Source organism: Symphalangus syndactylus, chromosome 7 (assembly GCF_028878055.3).
Source record: "Symphalangus syndactylus isolate Jambi chromosome 7, NHGRI_mSymSyn1-v2.1_pri, whole genome shotgun sequence".
NCBI lineage: Eukaryota > Metazoa > Chordata > Mammalia > Primates > Hylobatidae > Symphalangus > Symphalangus syndactylus.
In genome coordinates this window covers 65,734,770-65,750,086 of record NC_072429.2, presented here as the reverse complement: position 1 = coordinate 65,750,086, position 15,317 = coordinate 65,734,770, and the positions used below count along the sequence as shown (strand labels likewise).

Sequence of the window (15,317 nt, the reverse complement as noted above, 5' to 3'; positions counted from 1 at the left end):
ACAAACACAAAACACAAGAAAGAAAATATTAAAAATAAAACATTATCTACTGTTCATTGTTTTCATAGAACAAAATGTGTTTCTTAGCATATTTTAGAAAATACAGAAAATATGAAAACTCTACCTTTCATCTAACAAAGGTTTTGGAGTAGTCATTATATGCCAAGGACTGATGGACAGCACAGAAGTTAAAATGTACAGGGGCATGTGTGTGTGTGTGTTGGCATTTATATGCGTAAAAGTTCTCTGGAAGCATAAGAATTTAGAAACAGGGTACATGACCGTGAAGTAATAAGGAGACAAGACCAGGAGAGAGACTATCCTGCATATCTTTTATACTTTTTGATGTATAAATCATATGAAAAGTACTATTTATTCATAACAACAGATGTGAGATCCCATCCCCTATAAAGTTTTTGTTTTGAAACAAGTTCTCACTATAGCCCACGCTGAAGTGTGGTGGCACAATCACGGCTTACTGGAGCCTCAACCACCCAAGCTCAGGTGATCCTCCTGCCTCAGCCTCCCAAGTAGCTGGGACATAATCGCACGCCAGCACACCTGGATAATTTTTAAATTATTTGTAGAGACAGGATCTCACTATGTTGCCTAGGCAGGTCTCTTTAACTCCTGAGCTCATGGGATCCTCTCATCTCAGCCTCCCCAAATATTGGGGTTACAGGGGTAAGCCATCATGCCCGGCCCTCTACATGTAAAAATGTACAAAAACCATCTGCTCTGCCCATCTTCCAAAATTGTTCACTAAGTCATTTAACATTCATCATCAAGTAAGTATTAACCTATATCTGCCAGGCACTGTTAAAGAACCCATGCAGACACACTGGATGATTCAGACTACCAAGTCTACACTCCCTGCACTTATGCAATTTGCATAATCAGTGAGGAGTTGGTAAACAAAAATCAATTATAAAGAAGAAAAATAAGGAATACAAGAAAAAAAGCAAAACGCCAATGATATGATAGAAAGTGGGGTTCTGGTTTCTTTCTTTTTTTTTTTTTGAGACGGAGTTCCGCTCTGTCATCAGGCTGGAGTGCAGTGGCGTGATCTCAGCTACTGCAACCTTCGCCTCCCGGGTTCAAGCAATTCTCCTGCCTCAGCCTCCCGAGTAGCTGGGACTACAGGCATGTGCCACCACACCAGGCTAATTTTTTGTATTTTTAGTAGAGATGGGATTTCACCGTGTTAGCCAGGATGGTCTCAATCTCCTGACCTCGTGATCCGCCCACCTTGGCCTGCCAAAGTGCTGGGATTACAGGTGTGAGCCACCACGCCTGGCCCTGGTTGCTTTCTATTGGGTGGTCATAAAGGTCTCCCTGAGAAGATCCTGTCCTAGCTAAGATCTAGATGATATAACAGCCATGTAAACATCTTGGGGGCAGGGGGAACCTAAAAGGTAAACGAGCTTAGCATGTTCAAGGAGCCGAAGGAAGACTAGTGCAGATAAAGTTGGGAGCACGAGATCAGCTGGAATACTTTGGTAATCCACTAGAAATATGAACACACTCTGACGGAGGGTGGTAGTGTAGATGGGAGAGATGGACAAATTTCAGGTATAATATATTTTGAAGATAGGATGGAAAAGGATTGGCTGTAGGGGATGAGGGAGGGAAAAAAAATAATCAAGGAAAACATCTAAGGTTTTGGCCTGAGCAACTGGGCAGATGCTGGTATCAGTGACTGACATGACAAAGATACAGGGGCGAACAGGTTGAGAAAAAAATTTAGAAATGTACTTAGTTTGTGTTAGATGTGAATTGTCTATCACTTATCCAAAGTGGAGATTTCAGAGATAATAATAACAACTACAATGTTATACTCGTCACCATTTTCAATGTTTTACAAGTAATAACTGAATGCTAAGAGATTACGTACTGAATGCAGGTTTTGACTGCAGAGTGTATGCTGCCTTTCCCACCATAAGCCACCATAAGATCATGACTCTGGAGCTCAGGGGCAAGGTCAGGGCTGGAGATGCTAATCTCACGTCATCAGCCCACTGTGACATGCAAAGACTAAGAGTAGAGGAAAGCACCCAGAACAAAGCCTGAGAGAGCTCTGTAAAGGGACAGAGTGAAGGATAAATTTACCCTAAAGTTTTAGAAATTATAAAGGAGCTAGGAAATAGAAACTGTATCAGTCTTTTCAGCTGATCTTGGCTCTTGAATTTTTCTGTTACTGGTATTCTCTGCCAACACCGTAATTATGTTCTTCCTTTGCCAATGCTGTGTGCTATTCCAGCGATGTATCTTTCAATCCTAAATCATCAGAGGAATACCTGAAATTTATCAAGACCAACTGGACCCACCATGGAAAAAGATTCAGACTTGACTTTGGTAGCTGCTAACACTCAGAACTCCTGAAGTAGCATTCATGTGAGCTTCATTTAAAAGTTCTTTTGGGCCAGGCACAATGGCTCAAGCCTGTAATCCCAGCACTTTGAGAGGCTGAAGCAGGTGAATCACTTGAGCCCATGATCTTGAGATCAGTCTGGGCAACATGGTGAAATCCCATCTCTACAAAAAAGAGAAAAATTAGCCGGGGATGGTGGTACACGCCTGTAGTCCCAGCTAGTCAGTAGGCTGAGATGGGAGGATCATCTGAGCCTGGGTAGGTCGAAGCTGCAGTGAGCCATGGTCATGCCACTGCACTACAGCCTGGGCAACAGAGTGAGACCCTGTCTCAAACAATTTTAAAAAAAAAGTTCTTTTGAATGACACAAAACCTTTTATATAAGTCTCATTCCTAATTATTTAAACATCCTCCATATTGTCTATTCCTTAACAGTCTCATTTCCAATGCCTCCAGTTATGAGATTAGGATTTAACAGATGAGACAATACTAATCCTGACTGCTAGGAAAACTTATTTTAAATTTAAATAGCAAAAGAGGGTATCCTCCCTAACTCATTTTATGAGGCCAGCATCATCCTGATACCAAAACCTGGCAGAGACACAACAAAAAAAAGAAAATTTCAGGCCAATATCCCTGATGAACATCAATGCAAAAATCCTCAATACAATACTGGCAAACTGAATCCAGCAGCACATCTAAAAGCTTATCCAGCACAATCAAGTCTGCTTCCTCCCTGGGATGCAAGGATGGTTCAATATATGCAAATCAATAAACGTAATCCATCACATAAACAGAACCAATGACAAAAACCATATGACTATCTCAATAGATGCAGAAAAGCCCTTCGACAAAATTCCACACCCCTTCATGCTAAAAACTCTCAATAAACTAGGTATCGATGCAACGTATCTCAAAATAATAAGAGCTATTTATGACAAACCCACAGCCAATAGCATATGAATGGGCAAAAACTGGAAGCATGCCCTTTGAAAACCAGCACAAGACAAGGATGTACTCTCTCACCACTCCTATTCAACATAGTATTGGAAGTTCTGGCCAAGGCAATCAGTCAAGAGAAAGAAATAAAGCGTATTCAAATAGGAAGAGAGGAAGTCAAATTGTCTCTGTTTGCAGATGACATGATTGTATATTTAGAAAACCCCATCATCTCAGCCCAAAATCTTCTTAAGCTGATTAGCAACTTTAGCAAAGTCTCAGATACAAAATCAATGTGCAAAAATCACAAGCATTCCTATACATCAATAACAGACAAACAGAGAGCCAAATCATGAGTGAACTCCCATTCACAATTGCTACTAAGAGAATAAAATACCTAGGAATACAACTTACAAGGGATGTGAAGGACCTCTTCAAGGAGAACTTACAAACCACTGCTCAAGGAAATAAGAGAGGACACAAACAAATGGAAAAACATTCCATGCTCATGGATAGGAAGAATCAATATCATGAAAATGGCCATACTGTCCAAAGTAATTTATAGATTCAATGCTATTCCCATCAAGCTACCATTGACTTTCTTCACAGAACTGGAAAAAACTACTTTAAACTTCATATGGAACCCAAAAAGAGCCTGCATAGCCAAGACAATCTTAAACAAAAAGAACAAAGCTGGAGGCATCACACTACCTGACTTCAAACTATACCACAAGACTACAGTAACCAAAGCAGCATGGTACGGTACCAAAACAGATATACAGACCAATGGAAGAGAACAGAGGCCTCAGAAATAACACTACACATCTACAACCATCTGATCTTTGACAAACCTGACAAAAACAAGCAATGGGGAAAAGATTCCCTATTTAATAAATGGTGTTGGGAAAACTGGCTAGCCATATGCAGAAAACTGAAACTGCACCCCTTCCTTATACCTTACACAAAAATCAACTCAAGATGGATTAAAGACTTAAATCTAAGACATAAAACCATAAAAATCCTAGAAGAAAACCTAGGCAATACCATTCAGGACACAGGCATGGGCAAAGACTCCATGTCTGAAACACCAAAAGCAACGGCAACAAAAGCCAAAATTGACAAATCGTATCTAATTAAACTAAAGAGCTTCTGCACAGCAAAAGAAACTATCATCAGAGTGAACAGACAACCTACAGAATGGGAGAAAAATTTTGCAATCCATCCATCTGACAAAGGGCTAACATGCAGAATCTACAAAGAAATTTACAAGAAAAAAACCCCATCAAAAAGTGGGCAAAGGATATGAACAGACACTTCTCATAAGAAGACATTTATGCAACCAACAAGCATACAAAAATGCTCATCATCACTGGTCATTAAAGAAATGCAAATTAAAACCACAATGAAATGCCATTTCATGCCAGTTAGAATGCAATCATTAAAAAGTCAGGAAACAACAGATGCTCGAGAGGATGTCGAGAAATAGGAACGCTTTTACACTGTTGGTGGGAGTGTAAATTAGTTCAACCATTGTGGAGGACAGTGTGGCGATTCCTCAAGGATCTAGAACTAGAAATACCATCTGACCCAGCAATCCCATTACTGGGTATATACCCAAAGGATTATAAATCATTCTACTATAAAGACACATGCACATGTATGTTTATTGTGACACTATTCACAAGAGCAAAGACTTGGAACCAACCAAAATGTCCATCAATGATAGGCTGGATAAAAGAAAATGTGGCACATATATACCATGGAATACTATGCAGCCATAAAAAAGGATGAGTTCATGTCCTTTGCAGGAACATGGATGAAGCTGGAAACCATCATTCTCAGCAAACTATCACAAGAACCAAAAACCAAACACTGCATGTTCTCACTCATAACTGGGAGTTGAACAATGAGAACAAATGGACACAGGTAGGGGAACATCATCACACCAGGGCCTGTCAAGGGATGGGGGGCTAGAGGACAGGAGGGATAGCATTAGGAGAAATACCTAATGTAGGTCATGGGTTGATGGGTACAGCAAACCACCATGGCACATGTATACCTATGTAACAAAACTGCACATTCTGCACATGTACCCCAGAACTTAAAATATAATAAAAAATAAACTTTTACTCCAAAATTACAGTTCAGGTTATCTCCAACACACACATTTAGGCTCCATTTGTTTCCCAAAAGGTAGGCTGTATGTAGATTGTATAGGAGCCTAGGAGTCAGAAATCATTTTTGTTAACAAAGATTGAAAAGGGCATTTTATTTAGGTTGAACCATACAAAACTAATGATTTGGGGGTCTTTTATGACCTTCAAAAACAGCAACTTCATATAGCTCAATGTGATATAGTCCCACAATTTATGAAGTCTCTTCTGCCCCTGAACTTTAAACAATGCATCTTTCTTTTTAGAATGTCTTCTCCTCAACCCCAAACAAAAAAACCACAGAATAGGATTTTTAAATGTAATAAAATTAGTGGTCAATCAAGATGAAAAATTATGACTCCACTTTAGTAAGTTGTTTAATATGAGCAATTTGATTACTACAAGATACATTTGGCAAAGAATTTATGTATATATAATTTTTGGTTTTTTTTGTAGTCGCATTCTTTCATATTTTAATTTCCTGCAATTAAGGAATAATGTCCTCTCAACAGAAAGCTATTTTGAATTACTTCTACACACCCACAAAAACTTATTCTCCACACATCCTATTAAATTTTGGCAAATATCAATTTTCAAAACTTTTTTCATGCTCTGAATATTACTATATGAAGCTTTTATTTTTTAGAAATTCACATAATTCCTGACTTATTTTTATAAGTTACTGTTGGTTACTGATGACTTTTCTCCTTATTGTAGAATTTCAAGTACAGTAGTCTCCCTTTATGCACAGTTTCACTTTCCACGGTTTCCGCTTTCTATGGTCAACCAAGGTCTGAAAATATTAAATGGAAAATTTGAGAATTAAGCAATTCATATGTTTTAAATTGTGAGCTGTTCTGAGTAGTGTAGTATAATTGCATGCTGTCCTGCCTGGGATGTGAATCACCCCTCTGTCTACCATTTCCGCACCATACATACCACCCACCTGTTAGTAACTTAGCAGCTGCCTCAGTTATCAGATAAAAAAACATAATATATATAGGATTTTATACTATTTGCAGGCCCAGGCATCCCCTGGAGGGTAATGGAACATACCCCCAAGGATAAGGAGGGACGACCGTATACACAGAAAAGAGTCAATGGTTTAATAACTCCCATATATCTGGGCACTCAGCTTCAACAATTATCACTCTTCCCATCACCACCCCCAGATTATTTTGATGAAATATTTATAGATGTATCATTTAGTCTGTAAATATTTCAGAGGTGAAATGGATTTTTTTTAAATTTAGGCTCCTCTCCATTTTACCCTATTCTATTGAATTTATTCCTATTTTACATTCACAGTTACAAATGTCATTCAATCCAACCAATGGCAGTCTTACCAGCTACTTAGATTTGTGTTGAAATTCTTAAAATGAGGGAAAATGGAAATTGTGCATTCACAGCATATTATCTGTCATTAATGAATTATGTTATTATAAAACCATATTTATAACCAAAATGCTTCTAAAATAAACTAAGATAAAAAATGGAATGACTACTGATAGAATTCTGAGATTTTAACAATGTCAGTTACAAAGTAAAATAGTTAAACAGCTGCTGCACAGAAATCAACAAGGGATTCTATAAGCATTCCTAGGTATGATACTTATGTTGGGTCGCGGTCAAAGCCAAGCTGTGTCAGAAAATTTTTTTCATTACTTCCTTTTATTACTTCCAATCGAGTTAGGATAATTTAAACAAAATTATCATAAACTATAATTCTAGTGTTTGAAAACTAGGAAGGAGAAAACAGTTTTGTTACTATTGTTGCAAGGAGTTTAAGTAGGGACCAGTAACCATAGTATAGTCTACTATAATAAATAGTACTAATATAGCATAAATAGATGGAGTACACAGACAGTCCCTGACTTACAATGGTTCAATGTAGGATTTTTCCACTTTACAATGTGTTTATCAGGATGTAACCCCACCTTAAGCTGAGGAGCTCCTTATGTCTCATGATGGGGTTCTGGTTTCTACTAAACAAGCATCACTTTTGCAACCAAAGTAAGGTTGAACCATCATAAGTTGGGGACCATCTGCTGTGTTGCCAGCATTAAATCCATTTTCCACTTACAATATTTATGATTTACAATGGGTTTATCTGGCCATAGGAGCATCTGTAGTCTACTAAGAAGTAGACTTCATGGAAATAATCATATAATGCATACACAGCCAAGTGATAATCACTGATTCTGGTGCTAGAAAGAAATGGATGTCCTGTACTTTTCTGTGTCCCAGAGCATACCCAGTGATACCCGTTTTTGACTAGACAGGAAGTTTAAATAAACATTTCAACACAGTAGCTTCATGTTTCCAGTCTCCCTTATGAATCCTTTGTTTTTTATCATTCTCATTTTAGCTTTAATTTTCTTGTTTTATATGGATTAAAATCCTTTTTGTAAGTAGCGAAAGTATACATTACTAACAAGTATATTTGAAGAAACTGGTTGCTAACATTTTCTGAATTATGAAAGGTTGAACATTTTTTTTTTTTTTTTTTTTTTGAGACGGAGTCTCGCTCTGTCACCCAGGCTGGAGTGCGATGGCGCGATCTCGGCTCACTGCAATCTCCGCCTCCCGGGTTCACGCCATTCTCCTGCCTCAGCCTCTCCGAGTAGCTGGGACTACAGGCGCCCGCCACCACGCCCGGCTAATTTTTTGTATTTTTAGTAGAGACGGGGTTTCACTGTGGTCTCGATCTCCTGACCTCGTGATCCGCCCGCCTCGGCCTCCCAAAGTGCTGGGATTACAAGCGTGAGCCACCGCGCCCGGCCGAGAGGTTGAACATTTTTTAGAACTGACTGCTTAATTTCTTTCTAAATGAGATCACAATAAGAGCACAGAATCAGAATCTATGACTCTCACAAATCTGTGAAGAGTGGTCAACATATGTCCTTTGATGGTGGCTCCCATTAGAGAAAAATGTTTGCAAAGCACTCTCCTAAGGTCAAGCTGAAGAAACATTTATGCCACTAACACTCTCAGCAAGCAACACTCACCACAGAGCCATGTGAGCCTCTCTGCATCATTGCACACATCCTTCCCAAGGGTGGAGGAATGGCTAGGCTTGTATATTTCAGGTGTGTAAAATGCAGCTGGCCATGTTTGGCTGTCATTCCTTTCTCTTTTCCTCTGGGATGTACCTACTTTCGTCTGGGAGTCACACACATTGACTAGGCTCTATTCACCATGTATTTACAGGCAGACTCCCATGGTGGCAGGCTGGCGCCACTGCTTGAAACTGGGTGGGTGGTTGGGTCTGTCTAATGCAAGGGTTGTGAAACCCGGTCTCTACTAAATACAAAAAACTAGGCGAGCATGGTGGTGGGAGCCTGTAATCCCAGCTACTTAGGAGGACGAGGCAGGATAATTGCTTGAGCCCAGGAGGTGGAGATTGCAGTGAGCTGAGATCGTGCCACTGCATTACGGCCTGGGTGACAGAGTGAGACTCCATCGTAAAAACAAAACAAGTATTACTCCATATAATTTTCACAAACACCCCAAAAGTCCCAAAGTCATGCAGCTCAAAAGAGAGTAGCGTGAACACTGAAAATAAAATTGTATCTTTCTATAAACCCAAATTCCTATGCAATAAATTCATTTAAAAGGCAAACTAAGTCAAGAGGTTCCTTTTTGGTAAATAATTTTACCTCATGGTTAAAAAAACTATGATCTAAGCCAGACCAATTAATACCACCCTCTCCTCTCCATTTCAAGCTCTCATTTGCCCCATTAGGTTGATCACTCCCTCCTTGAAACTTTTCTTTCTTGGTTTTCAACACCCTGGGGACCTGACCCTAGTTTGCCCCCACCACCTTTATTGGCCCCTCCTTCGCTAATTCATTTTCCTCCATTTTATCGCTAAATTGGTGGACCTCAGGTCCAACTCCAATATCTCCTCTTTATCTCCACTCTCCGCTAAGTGATCTCATCCATTTCTATCTAACCCTAGCCTAAAATGCCATGTTCACGTTGAGGGGTCTCCATTTATAACTTGCTCATGAAGCAGGTTTGTGCCACCTGACATTTGTCTGTATGGTTAATAGAAAACACGTGTTAATAGAAAACACGGTGAAAGGAAAATGTCAGATCTTTCTATATCTATTTCCAAATTATGCCACTTCCAGTCTTCCTAGCAACAGTAAATAATGCCAGCACTCAGCTAGCCTCAAGGGAAAACGAATTCCTCTTTTCCCTCCACCCACACTCCCGAGTCAGCTATTCTTCTGCCTTTAGACAACACTATCCACACCAACACCCACTCTCCTGTGGGTGTAAGAAAAGCCACCTGACTGGCCTGCCTGCCTTTTTTTCCTATGATAATCCATCCTCCACAGCCAGCCAGCCAATGAGCTTCCACCACTCTGGACCTTATGCCTGATCTGGGAACGACCAAAGTTCTCTTCAGCCTAAAGCCTTTTGTATTTGTCTCTCTGTATGAAAAAATGCTGCCACTAAATCTTGATGTGGCAAGTTCTTTTATATCATTCTGGTCATAATTTAGATGTTGCCTTGGCAGAAAGTTCTTCCTTACCACCATACCTATAGTAGATGCCCTTCCCACAACCAGTAACTTGCCACCACATCACAAACTATAATTAATAACTTTGGTTTTGGTTTGACCTGCCCCTTCTTCTTATGTTTCCATGAAGGTAGCTAACAGTGTCTGGTGTAAGGTGAGGGCTTTATTTTACCAAAAGAAAAAAAAAAAAAAAACTGAGGCCCAGCGTGGGTGGCTCACGCCTATAATCCCAGCACTTTGGGAGGCTGAGATGGGTGGATCACTCGAGGTCAGGTGTTTGAGATCAGCCTGGCCAACATGGTGAAACAGCGTCTCTTCTAAAAATACAAAAATTAGCCAGGCGTGGTGGTGCACACCTATAATCCCACCTACTTGGGTGTCTGAGGCACAAGAATCGCTTGAACCCAGGAGGCAGACGTTGCTGTGAGCCGACATGGCACCACTGCACTCGAGCCTGGGCAACAGAACAAGACTCTGTCTCCAAAAAAAAAAAAAAAAAAGTTGAATAAATCCACCAAATATCTTACTGCATAAGTATTTAATTCTTCATAATTACATAGTCTTAAATCCCAAGCATAAAAGCCAAACACCGTAAGTCATAATTCAATCAGAAAATATGAGGAGCTACTTACGGAGTCCTACAGAATCTGGTTTGCCATTATCATTCTTACTTGGTTGTACAAGTGGAGCAAATGAAACAGCAAGGATATTTTTACTTTCCCAAGTGTTCTGTCCAGTTCGCATAATCTGTGTTAACTATTTAGAGAAAAAAAAGAAAGAAAGAAAATGAACAGCTTAATCCCAACAATGTGGTCACCTTACAGTCAAAACTTTATTTTAACTGCCAGTTAGAGCTACACAATCACTTATATTTAAATGTGACCAAATGAATTCCATTTATTTACTATAAGATATAAAAGGAATGAAAATATTTGCTGTTAATACAGATATTTTAATGCAAATGGGATACTCAAATATGGCCAAGTGAGTCTGCAATGTTAGATCTGTGGTCTGACAGTGTCTAGGAGAAGCACTACAATCTATACATGCCATTGCCTTTCAAAATACATGTCTGAGACAGGTTCAGTAATTTGGTTAAGGCATTATATTAATAAGACCATATTTTGACTACATGTTGACTTCATGCTCTTCCATGACATTAATAGAATACAGATTCTAATTCAACCCCCAACTTGATATCTCACAAATAAATGTAATTACAAAGAGACTAGGAGTTTTATCATTTCAGCAAACGCCCATCACTGGTCACAGGAAAAAAATATTAGCTCAATACACATCTTGTTCAAGTTTAATTAGTATATTCAACTTCTATCACAAAAAGCAGCTCGTTATTACATTTGATGTTTGTAAAATAGTATAGAGTAAATGTTTAACAAAATATTGATGAGGAAGTCACATTTTATGTATTTGAAAATGTATCATTAAAGGAAAACAAAACAAAAAACAAATTGTTTAACTGGGAGTTTAAGCCCTGGAAGCATTCTAATAACATTTTTCCATGAACTTTTAAAAATGAATATTTATATACTCTGCCTTTTTAATATCTGACAAATGACTTGCTACACAGCACAGTACATGGTGATAGTGAGATCCACTGAGCTGCCAACGACACATGGTGATGTTAAGGGACCCCCAAGATGTATAAACTCCACAACTATCATGCTAGGTCCCAGTCATCTTAGATACTCCACCTCTACTACACAACTACAAGGTTATTTTAAACATTTCAGATTTCAGTTAATGTGAATATTAGAGATATTTTTTAAATGTGTTTTTATTAACTTTTTAAAGTAATTTGCTTTTGAAAGGTATACCCATTTTCTGAGTAAATTAGTATTTTATACCTTATACCTAATAATTCCAAACCAAGGCTAAAAAAATAAATTTAAAAATGTTCATAAATAGCTGCAGAATATTTTCAAATGAGTCTATTCAGTACTAATGAAGTTTTTTTAGTTCACTTGTTTTATTAATGAAGTTAAGTAGTTCAAAATCAAACCACAAACAGGATTTCTTTTCTTTTCTGAGACAGGGTCTCACTTTGTCACCCAGGCTGGATACAGAGGCACGATCATGGCACACTGCAGCCTCAACCTCCCGGGCTCAAGTGATCCTCCCACCTCAGCCTTCTGAGTAGCTGAGACTACAGGTCCATCACCACGCCTGGATAATTTTTGTATCTGTTTGTAGAGATGGGGTTTCGCCATGTTGCCCAGACTGGTCTTGAACTCCTGGGCTCAAGCGATCTGCCTGCCTCAGCCTCCCAAAGCGCTGAGATTACAGGCGTGCGCCACCATGCCTGGCTAGGATTTCCTTTCAATATGTTCAAAGAACTGAAGAATATGGGAAACTGAGCAACTACATCACATTCAGCTTTTGGGTAAGCAAAACAAAGGAGGAAGCAGCTTGCTGAACACCAGGCACAGGGAGTAGCTGAGCTGAGTTGAAAGCCCAAGTTACCTCTAGTCATAGTAGAGATCTTTTCTCTATCTCCTTTGTTTAAATAATTAAGATGTTTCAAGTTTTTTCTTAACAAATAAGATAGATCTGGTGAAAAGTAATTTTTTCTTTAAAAGTTACAATATACCTTTCACTGAATAAAATTTCTTGACCTTAAACAAATGTGCTTGCTTCCTAGGCCACTAAAGAAAAGGAGAGTGGAAGTTACCTGATCCTCTATAGGCATGACTAATATGCCTCCAACTTTTAGTAATATTTTCATGTAGTTTTCATGGTCTTTCTGGACTCCAGCTCCACAATAAATTCGATCATACTGATGACTGTCAGATGCTATCTGGAGGCAATTACCAACAACAAATGCAGGTTCACAGAACTCAAATCTGCATTGAAAAACAAACATATTTTAATTCATTTAAGCAAAACATTAGATCTAAAAAATTTACCATAATCCAGTCCTTTGAAATAATGAAGTTACCAAAATTAATTATAAGGATAAAATGATTGTAAACTTTATTTAAATATAATATTTATTAAGTTTAGCACTCATCAAATGTATTGTTTTATTATCAATGACATAGGACGGACATGTGTTTTCAAAACATTAACATTTTTGGCCACACTGAAACCTCACTTAGGTCTTCAGAAATAAATATAATGAAAAGCCCATCACAACCTCAATATTGTGACACCCCCAAAATAACACAACAATGAGAATCATAAGGATCAATAAATGAGAAAATGCTTCACTTTGCATTGTCCTTTCCAAAAAAGGTGAGGGGCCAGCAGAAATGAGAAGGGTTTGTATAGAATTCATCTCAGTTTGTCATTTTTGCTGAAGGTAAAAGTGGGAGAGCTTTATCAGAAAAAGATACGAGTGTCCTGACCACATACCCCTGCAACCAGTAAGGTTAGGAAGAGTTTCTAATAAATTTTGGCTGAGGAACATTACTGAATGGGACAAAGACCAGAATTAATACTATTTTTTTCATGTTGCTGCTTTGGCCCCGATGATCTCCCTAAGCAACAAGAGATATGATTTCAAAGGTATTTTATCCGGGCTGCTTGTTCCTGATAACAGTGTTGGTTCATGGTACACAGAGTTATGCTTTTACAAACTATCCTATTTGGACTTCTACTTTATTTCTTAAATTTTGATAAACAAAACTGAAAACAGGCTCTAATATAAACGTAATTAAAACCCCAATGCACTAATAAAACAGGCAATCTTTTTAAAATTAATTCGTACCCTTTTACTTTTAAGTTGAATAAAGTTAATATGATCATAGAGCAAAAGCACACTATTATTTGAGGATGAAATAATTTATATTAAAAGGTTTGGCATGCAGTGAAAAATAACACTGATTTGAATCACAATCATTTTTACTCTGTAAAATATATCCTGTCCTTTAGTAATTAATAGACTTACTACACAATAAGTTTCCATTCAGAGTCACTAAAACACAGACACATTATAAACATCTATTTCCCAAAGAAGAAAATTTACCAGAATATATGCCCTGTCTTTCATTTTTTGTCTTTTTGGTGGAAGGGGATAAAAGGTGGGGTGGGAAGGGTCAAGGGTGTCCCTGTACTATTGTCTTCATGCCCCCACGCTAAGGCAGTCCATGCCCCATTATTTCTTTAACTGTCACCTCACTGATCACATTTTTCAGGGCTCTCTTCCATCCCTTTGCTCTCTACTGCGCAGGATAAGTTCAAGCTCCTAGGAGTGCTATGTGGGGGAATCTTTATGAGTCTACCATCAAGTCGTTCTACTAGACTCCTTTCCTGTCTCTGCCCCAGCCTCAACATACTACTCTGCAGGTAGATTGAATTACTTGCTTCTAATTCCTTACAGGAACCATCACAGTGTTTTGAAATCCTGCATCTGTGTATGTGCTGTTCCCTTAACTTAAAATATCCTCCCCCTCTCCTTCTGCCCTTAATAAATGCCTGATATCCCTTCAAGACATAGTTGAAATACCAGCTTTGCAATGAAATCTTACTCAATTCTTTAATAGTATCTCATCTTTTCTGCTTGCACAGCACACACAAAATGTGAATTTACCTAGGTTAGAGAATCATATTTAACTTCTCTTTTATACTCAAAACTATGCCATAATCTCAGATTGTTTAAAATACAGGCAAAATATAATTTTTGGCTTTTAAGTAATTAGATACAGTAGATCACATGGTTTAATCACCTTATCAAATTCACAGTAAGCATTCTTTAAAAATAAGTTGGACTATTTCAGTAAGGTCTATCTAAAAATCTTATAGAAATTCATTTTAAATGCTTTAATTTTATCATAATTTATTTCAACCTCATAATTTTCAGGATGAATGTGACTAGGGAATTTAAATAATTAAAAATTTTTGAATTATTAAACCACTTTATCAAATATGTTAAATCAACTAAAAAATATGCTTAGTTTTAAAAGCTTCCTACTAGTTAAAAATATGTGGTAGCTTACAGAACTATTGCCAAGGAAATCACCATTACAGGTAATGACAACTTACAATTAAAACCCCTTTTCATTAATTCGTGGTATTATATACATGTTCATCACAGCAAAATAAATTAGAAATAATTTAGTGTGTGATTCTAAAATTAAATGTGTGACACTGGGCAAGTTACCTTATACCACTAATTGCACACTTCCTTCAGTCAAATACTATTTATTGAGCACCAGCTTCGTGCAATGACTGAGAATACAATGGGAGACACTCGTGTCTATATCGAATGGAAGAGACAAACATCGAACAATTCCATTAATTGAAATATAAATTACAACTGTGATAAATGCTCTAAAGAGAAACTGACAGGCATGGGGATCAGAGA

The 15,317-nt window shown here is 38.0% G+C and overlaps 1 protein-coding gene across 5 annotated transcripts in view; it reads right to left on the bottom strand.

The window, feature by feature from the left end:
- The window catches only part of PCMTD1 (protein-L-isoaspartate (D-aspartate) O-methyltransferase domain containing 1), an 85,346-nt gene that overhangs the window by 3,131 nt on the left and 66,898 nt on the right, over window positions 1-15,317 (bottom strand). For 4 of the 5 annotated variants that reach the window (XM_055286450.2, XM_055286449.2, XM_055286451.2 and 1 more), the window contains 2 exons: window positions 12,684-12,855; window positions 10,627-10,750 (listed from right to left, as the gene is read on the bottom strand). In XM_055286450.2, coding sequence (XP_055142425.1) covers window positions 10,627-10,750; window positions 12,684-12,855 — 296 coding nt within the window. Of the gene's footprint in view, window positions 1-6; window positions 6,257-10,626; window positions 10,751-12,683; window positions 12,856-15,317 lie in introns of those variants that run through there. The other variant, XM_055286452.2, reaches the window with a different exon arrangement.